General features: G+C 28.0%; 1 protein-coding gene across 1 annotated transcript; it reads right to left on the reverse strand.

Annotated features, from left to right (window-relative positions):
* Positions 1–1,170: 1,170 nt before the first annotated feature.
* Positions 1,171–9,762, reverse strand: LOC145944989 (proto-oncogene tyrosine-protein kinase ROS-like). The gene is made up of 9 exons (XM_083053739.1): positions 9,426–9,762; positions 7,756–7,906; positions 7,097–7,178; positions 6,311–6,970; positions 4,646–6,078; positions 4,377–4,478; positions 4,033–4,226; positions 2,754–3,224; positions 1,171–1,608 (listed from the first exon to the last, which is right to left on the reverse strand). Exons 1-9 carry the CDS (start codon positions 9,531–9,533, stop codon positions 1,264–1,266), a joined length of 3,546 nt encoding a protein of 1,181 aa, XP_082909865.1. The 5' UTR covers positions 9,534–9,762; the 3' UTR covers positions 1,171–1,263.
* Positions 9,763–12,248: the final 2,486 nt, after the last annotated feature.

Here is a 12,248-nt window from a genome sequence, read left to right on the forward strand (position 1 = left end):
CGGATAGTATCCGTCGGATGCTAAACATCGAAGTGAAAGATTGGTGCAGCTGAACTTCGAATTGGGGACAATTAATCAATCCATCAATAATATGCGCAATAAGCTGTCACTTTTGCTATATGTGAGAATTTATATACACTATTTATCACTTAATATATATATATATATATATATATATATATATATTATTTTATGATCATGAAGAAAATGTTAATAAAAATATACATATCATATATACATGTATGTTAAAAAAATATGAACATTATTGAAATTTTCAGTGATAACAAACGCACTTGTGAAAAAGAAAGTCAAGATAAGATATCGTTACTCATTAAAAGAAATTAATTAATTTTAATTTGAAACTAATATAAAAACTGAATTATGCGACAAAATTCCTTTAACAATCAAATAAAGACAAGCTCCTATGATTTATTTATTAAAAGAAATAGTTGTAAATTCTTATTAGCTTTTATTAATAACTCATTCTTGCAAGACTTTCTCCTTAACAAAAGAAAAAATGATATTCAAGAAGATATCTCGATCAAAAACAAAATTAAATTAAATTTTTTTAAATGTGATTGTATAGTTAATGCATTTAAAACATTACAGTTATACAAGTAAATTAATATATGCAAAAACATTTTTTTTTAATAAAAAATTTCTTACTTTAAAGTTTTAAATAAACATGAATGCCATAATGAGATAAGTTGAAATCGTTTTTCAAAAAGTCATTAGATTCTTCTCTAAGATAACATCTATGCAACTAGCAAATTTACGGAGTACGGAATTCTCTACCACTTTCTAATAAAGCATTGACTTGGCCTAATTAAAAAGCGTTTGTCATTTTCGTGCTATGATACTGAATTAATATGATAATATATAAAACTTTAATCTCTAAAATGATATACTTTTTATTTATCATTCGGTAAATTCTTTAAAGCTAATTTACGAATCGCAAGTTATATCTTTCTCTTACGTATTAAGATTTCTCATTGTGACAGATCACGATGGATCTGCATTCGAGCAGTCATACAACTTCTAGTAAATATATAGTTTATTACGTATCTTTGAAAAATGAATTATGAAATGACAATGATAAGTTCACATACAGATATATATATATATATATATATATATATATATATATATATAAACGTATAATACAGACAGTATAATTTCAAATATCCCATAGATGTAAAACTCATCGTTTCTTCTTAACATACATATATACAAACAATTAATTAATTGCCGGCTATATAATATTCATTGATGCGTCGGATTCAGTATTGCGTCTTCTGTGTCGCTTCTTAGAGCTATAATATTGTTCAGACAAAGTTTAAAGTTTGGTCTATCATTCGCTTCACTCCAGCAACGCTGCATTAGTTGGTATAACGAGAATGGACAGTTGAGAGGCATCTGCAATCTGCCTCCCGTGCATACATAATCCATCACTTCGAGATAAGTTTTGGTAGAATAAGGTTGCTCATCTAACGATGTAATCTCCCACATTAGTACTCCAAATGACCAAACATCGCTCTGAGAAGTAAATATTCCGTTCATTAGAGATTCCGGTGCCATCAAGCGAAAAGGAAGCAGACTTCCTCCTTCCTAAAATATAATTTTAAAAAAGTTAAATTTTCTATTCTAAATATCCATTTTTGCAATAAGTATTCTTAAGCAAAAACCGTTTACTAATATTTTCCATTATACATTATACATATACAGGGTGTCCCATTTTAATCTCCCCAGGCAAACATCTCGAAAAATATGGAAGATACGAAAAAATGTTTCAGACAAAAGTTGTAGGACTTGAAGGGGGACAGATGATGAAAATATGGATTTGACCTTGAATGACCTATTGAAAGTCAGGTCAAGGTCATCGTTGTTTTCTTAAATAGAACCCCCTATTTTTTATTGCATATTCTTGTAGGCCTTGTTGAGACGTTTTCAAAACACTACCTATTGATGTCTCTTACGCAAGCCGTTTCTAAGATACGAAGTTTCAAATTTGACATATCATCGGCATTTGCATTATCCAATGTACACCGTGGGGAGGTTGTTCATTCAAATTGTGTATGTGTGCGTGTGTGTGCTTCTTTAGTAAAACTTTTATCTCTCTTTCTCTACCATTTTCTTATTCTTTCCCTTACATTAAAATAACCAGAAGAAAAATAATTAGAGAAAAGTTTTACTACAGAAGCACACAAACACACACATACACACAAAGTCTCCTTTTTAGGGCCACTTGATGTACAAATTTGACTGAACAACCTTCCCGCGGTGTACATTGGATAATGCGAATGCCGATGATATGCCAACTTTGAAGCTTCGTATCTTGGGAACGGCTTGTGTAAGAGACATCAATAGGTAGTGTTTTGAAAATGTCTCGGCAAGGGCTACAAGAATATGCAATAAAAAATAGGGGGTTACATTTAAGAAAACATCGATGATCTTGACCTGACCTTCAATAGGTCACTCAAGGTCAAATCCACATTTTCATCATCTGTCCCCCTTCAAGTTCTACCACTTTTGAAACATTTTTCTGTATCTTCGATATTTTTCGAGATGTTTACCTGGGGAAATTAAAATGGGACACCCTGTATATTGGAGAAATACATATAAAAATATATGCATAATCTTCATTTTTCTTAAATTCTATTTGACTTACAGATAAAATATATAATAATATAAAAAGTCGCTACAATAAAAAAATACTTTGAAAAGTTTCATCTTTTTTAATTAATTATATCTACCTGGCGATAATAGTCATTTCTGTAAATATCTCTAGCAAGTCCGAAATCACCGATTTTGACGATACGATTCTCACGATCTCTGGCAGACACTAAACAATTTCGGCACGCGAGATCTCTATGCACAAAGCGCAGCTCTTCTAAATAGCAACAGCCTCGCGCAACATCTTCGCACATAGCGAGCAAGTCTTGTAGACGCAGAGCGTGTAAATCAGAAGGTTGTAATATTTGACACTCTCTCAAATATGTTTGCAGATCAGTTTCCATTAATTCCAACACGAGTAATGGAGAATCCCCGTCTAAGCAGATAGCTAGTAATCTTAACACATGTTCGTGTCTAAAGTGACTCATAAGCTTAGCCTCTTGCAAGAATTTCTTTTTTTCTTCCACGGAAGCACCCTTTCTTAACATTTTTATGGCAACGAATGTCTCTGATCCCGGTTCTTCTAAATCCTTGACATTCCCTTGATACACCTGCAAAATATTGAAAATTAATGTAACTTTTATTAAACAAGAAAAGATAATTTAATTTTATATAACATTATACATATATATTTTAATATATTTTAAATAATTCAACGAAAAAATATTAAGTGCACATGTATGTCTCATAAAAATTAATGTATTACTAATTCTTTTAAAAAGTTGATTTATATATCCGAAAAAATTGTATTCTCATCTTAAGTATATGCCACTTATCTTTATAATATCTTCCACTAAAATAGGCGCCAAAAGGATCCTCTTAATTTAGGAGGAAAATTCTCTAAAGAGATATTCCTAACATGCAAGAATATATACTTAATGAGATGTTTTTCTATCCGTGTATTATTAAAATTGTTAATCGATATAACAAAAAACAGTCTTACAAATGGACATTTGTTACTTATTACATGTATATTTAAATGTTACACATATAATTAAATATTTTTTATGTATTTGACATAGTTAAATACACATTTTTGCTTATTATGTTATTATTTTTAATATTAATTGTAAACTTATAAATTTAAATAATATTTTATTAATTTTTATCTTAAATTTATTATTAATTTATTATATTTATTTAATGCGGCGCTGAAATTGCAAAAAAAATAAGAATATATTCTCAATTTAATATAAAAGATGGAAATATTCTTATTCATTAAGAATATTTATTAAGAGGACTTATTAACGCATTTCAAGAAAACAATTTTTTTGGTGTATAATTTACTAAGAAATGTGTATTTTTCATTTCTACATCTAAATATTAATGACTTAAAATATGACGTTACGAAAATTTTACCATTCCGAATGCGCCCCTTCCAAGGTGTTTTGTTAGTGTGATTTGCTCACGTTTGATTTTAGTCAGCATAAATTTATTTGGATTAAATTGCAACGCAGGACTGTATAGCGCATTGAGCTGAACGTTACCGATAGGTACCTCATGTAGAATCCTAGTCAAAGCCTGCTCGTTATCTTCTTTGCGTTGTCGGTATACTATTATAAGTTATGATATATTTAAATAATATTATGCATTGCAAATTTAAAATTTTGCTCTTTTAACAAGTTAACTTTTCTTTAGAAAATCTCTATACTTACTACATTAATCATAATTTGTAATTTAAAAAATGTGTATCAAATACTTACAACAATAAATAAAGTAGCAGATGCAGATTACAATAACGATAGCAACAAGGCTTAACATCAATGTTAGATTATATTGCGTAGATCGAATTATCGAATCATCACCTTTGTTACATAAAAATATAGTTTTAATTTTCTTGTCTTATTTGAATATTTCTACTTATAATTTTATCATTAAAAATATTTAATTATTAAAATTCTGTAATACATTTATATGCATATCAAATAAACAGATCATATTAAAATATCTACATATTATCATATTTGCTTACCAAGTGTTTGAAAAATAAATCTTTCATCAGATGGCCATGTAAAGTTCTCGTACTCAGGATATGTCAGTATCAAACGAAACTTGTATAAAGTTGCCGGTAGCAAGTTTTCTATATAATACGTTACTGTCTTATTATTCGTCTCAAAATTATCTGCGATTTGCCACTTTTGAATCGCATCCTTTTTGTATTCCAGTATGTAATGTATCGTCAGATTAACGCTAGGAATCCACGAAATATTCATATTGTTTATGCTAACTTCGCTCAAAGTTATATTGTTCGGTTCCGAGTACGTGTACACGGTTGTGCTCAAACTGTCATTATAGAGATTGGTGTAGTTGGCTGGATACACACGTACATATACTAAGTATTTCTGTTCTGGCAACAACGATTGGATTATTGTAAAAAATTTGTTGTCTACTTTATTATTAATAAATGGCTTTTCTATCGGTTGCGTACTATTCACCGAGTTAATTGTTTCCCAATATACTCTATAAGTTACTGTCGCACAATTCAATTTCGTGGGTAGCATCCAATAAACTGCCGCTATAGTCGGCGTCAGAACTTGAACGTTCACATTTTCTGGTGCATTGAGTTTGCTTTCGTTAGTTCTTAGTATGACTTCCGATCGGAATTGCAGGTCCATCGATAATTGATCAGAGTAAAAATTGCTCACAGCTAGCTTCAGCTTGTATTTTGTAAACGGTGTTAAATTCTGAATATCATAATATTGCTCGTATGTCTGTATATAGAATTCATCCAACTTGTTATGAAGATTATTATTCAAACAGCTTACGTAGATGATATATTTAATAGTAGGTATGTTGTTTTTGCATTTGTGCTTGCGATTTGGTTTTGTAAAGTTCAAAACAATACTGTGCGCTGTTATTTTTACTATTGTAATATTATAATTCTTTTCATCAGGCATAAGGCATTCCGTCCGAGGATATGGTTGTAAGGAGGATGATTTACCAAACGATATTAGGGGCTTAAAGTAATCCGTGCTGTTTATTATTTGCACGTGTTTAGATGCGTTTTCTTCACTGTCGACAAGTGCATACTTCTTTTTTAAAAAATAAATATGAGAAATGTGTTCATTTGCATTAAGTTTAATTATATAAATGTTTGTTTCATCAATTATAAAATATCCCAGAAACTCCGTGCCAATTTCAGCGATTGAAATTGAATTGCATTTATTTATTTTAATGTTCGCCACACATAATCCGTGTTCATCTGGCCAGTATATTATTGGCTCCTCTGTATTTGTGATGTCAAGGTTTAATTGAAAATGCAATCCTAACAATGATAGATTGTATGGACAAAAGGTCATATCGGATTTTAAAAAAGATTGCACATTTCTTCCGTCAAGATCCGATTTCATTATTACATACTGTAAATATGAATTTGCATATAACGATTCGATCCAGTATAAAAATCTGGAAAATATATATATTATTATATATGTGTATTATAAAACATAATTTTAAACGTGAAGTTAAAAAAATTATAAACTTAAGATCTTACAATTTTATGATAATTAATAATTTTATGATTCTTTATATTTATTACAAAATTATAGTGAATTACTGCAAAATTTGAAAATAATATAGATTCTTAACTGAAAGACACATTAGTGTTAATTTCTTTAGTGAATAAAAGTTAGCATACCCTATAGATGGCTGTATAGTTAAATAAGGAAGAATGTTCTCGCTGTTCAAGATCTTATCATATTTGACTATGCCATTTTGCCACATTGTTAAGTCCAGCTTTATAATGGATTTCGCTGACGATGAGATGTCATATTCCATCCAATATAGATTTCTTCCTATCCAATCGATGCAGAGATTGCTTATATATTCTTTGAAACTAGTTATTTTTGTAATATTATTTTTATTTATATCCCCTATCATTAACTCATACTTATTACTAATCGACTGGATCCAATAAATTTTATGTTCTGCTACAGAATAAGCGACACCTATTATATATTTCACTTTGCTATTAAGGGTAAGGAGATTGACGTAGGTTCTTGAATCCATATCCCATATTGCAATAGCCTTATTCACTGTAATCAATAATTGAGGTATCGGATTTTCGTGCGTCGTAGATACGTTCATTAAATCTGTATAAGGACCAGCACCAGCTTTAGTATGCGCTCGTACTCGAAAATAGTACGTTGTATTAGGTTTTAGATTATACTCTGTGCACTCCATTGTAGTTAAAATAGATTTGTCGTCAAAGATTTGAATCTTTTTTAGGTTCTCGATGAACCAACATTGCACTGTATATCCTTGTATTGCTTTGTTTGCTAATTCAAGTTGGTTCCATCTGTAAGACAAATTTTAGCCTTTTCATATTTAATAATTTTTTATCAGAATTAATATTTTTATTGTATATGTCTATGTTAAATTTTAGAGAAAAAAAGGATATAGACTGAAAACTTAGATTCATCACCTGAATGTCACAGAAATGTTGAATTTTTCATTTAGAAATCCATTGAACTCTACAAATGCTCTTGGCTCGCTCGGCATTATTCCTAGAGATTTTAAGATGGTACATATTTATATGTATGTTGAAGTTGATTTTCTCGGTAAATTAAAATAAAAAATAATAATTTTACGTGCAATAAAAATAAAGAAAATAGAGAAAACTAAACATATATTACAAAATTAACATAGCAAGTTTTTAAAATAATGAAATAACATAAAACACTTGTGTATTTGTGTGTGTATGTGTTTCAAGACTTGTGTTAGAAAAGTAATTGCTAAGTTATAATCAAAAAAACCTCCAATAAAGTGCTAAACCTTTTTCTAAAATTTCCTATTGATTCATAAATCAAAGGTACATTATTTGCGACTGATTTAAAACAAACAAGAATAATAATGAAATTGATGGTGTTATCTAAATTTTGCTTTATTTTACATAGAGTGTATACATTTTCTCTCTTTTCGACAGAATGAATTTTATATTATCCTTGTTATTAGAATATTAGGAAATGGTTTGATAATTTTTTTAATTAAATTTTTACTCTTTTTTGAACTTACATTATACTTACAACTTGTAAATTTTTTGTTAATTTTTTATTAACGTTCTATATATTTATTGCATCTTACCAAAAGATTCTGGGTTCATGGACATATTTGCAAATGTAGCTTCATGGAGTTCATCGACTTTATTTTTTATAGTTACGCTATCAGAAAAATTCTGATCCGGCTGGAGATTTTGTAAAATGAGATGATTGTTGTTTTCGGTCTCTGAAATATCCTTAATAAAATATAACATATAACAAAAATTAGTAATGCAGCTAAGTCAGTAATTCCACGGTATTTTTAATGATAAATAAAATAGTATATATAGACATATATATGAACAAGTTTACCATAAATAATAACATATATGTCGAAATAACTAAAAGGAGCATAAAATTTTTTGTTTTGTAATAATATTTGCTAGATATTATTATTTATAATTCCATTCCTCATTTATAATGTGTTAAATATTATGTAATTTCATTTCTATAATATTTATTCTTATTATTCAACATAGTTTCTTGCGAAATATCAAACATGATTCTTATATTAAAAAAAAAAAAACTCACGCAGAATAGGCAGAATAAGAATTATTTAATAAGAATTCATAATTGTTTCTTTTTTAATAAATAATATATGAAAATGTTACTCGCTTCGATTCCTGAAGCGATTTTGCTGATAATTATAGCTAATGATTTAGTTTTTTTGCGATTGTTAGTTAACTTTTTAAAATAAGCGTGTTTACTTTTTAATAATCCGTCCGTTATTATTAAAATTTTAATAATAATGTTTGTATTTCAAGAATCAAAATGTTTAAAATATTCTCTTTTATATGTGTTTGTGTGTGATTATAGAAATTATATAAATTTTTGTACTTAAAATCTTGTCGAAATTCTTTTTGATTATGGTTTTATCTTTTAACCCAAACAAATTCTGGAAAACCTGATACCAAAAAGTTTCGATTGACTTTACCACGATATATAAGAATATATATGGCTATATAAATGGATATACTATGAATATTATATACATACATCAATAAATTTAAACACGGGTAGCTGGTTATTGCTGTTACGTACATTGTCCATTTAACTATTGGCCCTATAATGTTAACTGATACAATTTGAATTTTATTATACCAATATAGTCGACATTTCTTTATATGTATATAGGACAAATGCAACTATCCTTGATACATCAAAATGACGCTGACACTTTGAATTAATTTAGTTAAATAAGAATTAATTTACAAGTCTTATTATATCATTAAATAATTATAATTATTTAATAAAGTAAATTAGTTTTTATTACAAATTGATGAAAAATCACATGAAACTCAATTCAAGTGTCATATATATATATATATATATATGTTTATGTGTGTGTGTATGTATGAATGTATGTATCAAAATAGTGAAAAATTAACAGAACATCTCATTAATATTAATAATTATTATTCTTAAAAATAGAAATAGAAACACAAACATAATACAGTCAAATTTTAATATTTCGTCTTAATTAAGTTTAACTTTGTACTATATTATACATCCATTTAAAAACAAAATAAAATTGTCAAGCTTTATTCATCCTTTCTCATTGCATTATATTTTTTAGTATTTTGTATAGTTTTATTTTATTATACAATTTGTAATATTATATTATATTACACTTGAGTTTGAGTTACTCAAATAAACTGCACAATTACTTGTAATAACATTTAATTGTTTTTTAATGAAGCAAAAAAAATTTCTTACTTGCGTAAAAAGATTGTCCAGGACGGTATGATTCTTTGTAACAATCGCGGTAGCTGCTTTCACCAGCATTAAACTTTTCAATAAAACGCATAATCTCATCTTAAACATAATAATCACTTCCTTCGGTGAATGTTGGCGCTCAATTTTTAGTCACCAGGAATGTTTTCCTTTTTATTCTATGGATAATTCAGATTTGATCTAATCGATTCGATACTTTATTATGAATCGATGAATTCTTTAGAATCTAGTTTGCGAATCGCGTTACTGTCTTCCAATATTACATTTTAATATATCTTTTTATAATCAATCACAATATATATATCTTAGATCATTTGAAGGAATTTTTAGTAAATAGTAATTTTTATAATTTTTCGATGGGAACCAATAACAATACGAAGCAACACATATTCACTTGATTGTATCAAAGATATTAATAAATCTTTTTTCTAATTTCTTTTAATATTTCGTAAAAAGATAATCAATAAAAAGATAATTGAACAATTTATAAGCAATCCAAAAATTATAGAATTTTAGATTTTCTATCACTTTCACCGCTATTCAAGCATAAAAATATTATCCACATTGAGATATTTGTCATTTCTTGTTTCACTAAAAATATAAAAAATTATGATTACTTTTTCTATGCATATTGTATACTGTATACTATGCATGTTTTTAGAATCCACTATTTGTGCATATTGATGTGTGATGTTTATATGACAGTATATTATTTGAATCAAATAACGCGCATCATTGTCTTTTCTCGTGGCAATCGCAATCGTAACTGACTCCGCAGACTAGACCGATCTGATCATGCTTTATTTGCTGTCCTCTGTTTATGATTCATTTCTATCTGCTTGATCGATGATACTTGATTGTTTCTTCCAACAGTTACTTATTCCAACAGTTTTCACGAATAATTATATTGTATATATATATATATATATACATATATATGTGTGTGTGTATTGTATATCCTATATGAAACGCATTTTTAAAGTAAGATCCGGTTTGAAATAAGAAAAGATCTTGACATATAAATTTAATTCATTATAATCAAAAATTTCTAGCTTACTTTATTGCAATAAATTTTGTGTTCTGCTATCGAACAAGCGAATTCAAACATCATATTAATATAATGATTAAAGAGATTAACGTAGGTTCTTAAATGCAGATCCCATTTGAATACTTTTATGCAATACAATCAATAATTAAGGTACTGGATTTTCGTGCGTCGTTGATACGTTCATTAAATCCGTATAAACATCTTAAGTAGCTGATTTCTGTCAAAAAATATTAATAAAGCGGTGATTTGTTAGTTAAATTTTGAAATAATAATATATTAAAAATATTAAGATAATAATATGTTGTAAAATAATAATATATATTCTTTTTCATTCGATCGCTTTTCTACTTGAAAATTTTAAAAAATTGCGAAATTTAATTACGCTTATATTATTGTTTTTGATACAATCGAATATACTACACTCGTTACATTGTACATTGGGTTTAATCGAAGAAAATATACTATATAGTTTTAATTATATAAATCATTATAATCGATCTTGAAAAAGTTTTATCAAGTAAGAGAAAACTCAAAATTTATCAAGATACATGGAGGGGGGAACATCAATTCGATTAGTGTTATTTAAATCATTGTGAAGATTACATAGAACATTGCACTGCAAAAACAAGTGTGTTACTTTTACACATTTTAAGCGTGTTATTCTGTAGACACTTTTTACACGTTTCATCGTGTGTAAAATAAGAACACACGTGTGTTGAATGTATGCATTTATGCGTGTTGTTTTTACACGTTTTACGCGTATTCGTTGCATTATGTGTATACGATGTACATGATGCAACATTTTGCACGTTACTTCTACGGCCGTCGAACACCCCTAAAATTGTTTTACAGCGGGATTTCTAATTTTTTTGATTCATTTTTCGTATGGATTTTCCGTAGGATTAATTTATTTATATGTTTATATTAAATTTTTATTTCTTTTATACGAATTTAAACACAAAATACAAACTTTTAATACTGATCTGATCAATTATTAATGATTTTATAAATTATAATATTTTGTTATACATATATTTGTATAGAGTTGTGTTTACATATATATATTTTAGTTAGGTAGCATGTTATATAGATAGGTCTATATATTAGTTAGCTTATATATTATACATTTTTATTACATGGTTAGTCACCCATTACAGAGTTAGTCATTATATATTTTCTTTAGTTCTTTGTATTTTTTTTCAATTAATTTTTTTACACACTTATAAATGTGTTTCTTTTTTCCGTGTTAGTTTCGCTCGTGCGTTATTATCAACGTGTGTTGTACCGTACGATATGTGTAACATAGTACTTTCTGTATTATATCAACACGCTTTAAGTGTGTTTGAATTAACGTGTTGTTAACGAGTTGTAATCGAGAACACTGCAAAAAATGGCCGTGTTCGATGTGTGTTCAACGTGTGTAGAAATAAGACATAACACACTTTGCTCACGTGTACTGAACGGCTGTTGTGTTGATACTACACACTTTGAATAGAATAATACGTGTACAATACACGTAAATGTGTAGTTTTAATATGGTTAGGTGTTATACACACTTCTCGATTACAACTCGTTAACAACACGTTAATTCAAACACACTTAAAGCGTGTTGATATAATGCAGAAAGTACTATGTTACACATATCGTACGGTACAACACACGTTGATAATAAAGCACGAGCGAAACTAACACGGAAAAAAGAAACACATTTATAAGTGTGTAAAAAAATTAATTGAAAAAAAATACAAAGAACTAAA

This window comes from Prenolepis imparis, unplaced genomic scaffold, assembly GCF_030444845.1.
Source record: "Prenolepis imparis isolate NDT839.2.m4 unplaced genomic scaffold, iyPreImpa1.0 SCAF_14, whole genome shotgun sequence".
Lineage (NCBI taxonomy): Eukaryota > Metazoa > Arthropoda > Insecta > Hymenoptera > Formicidae > Prenolepis > Prenolepis imparis.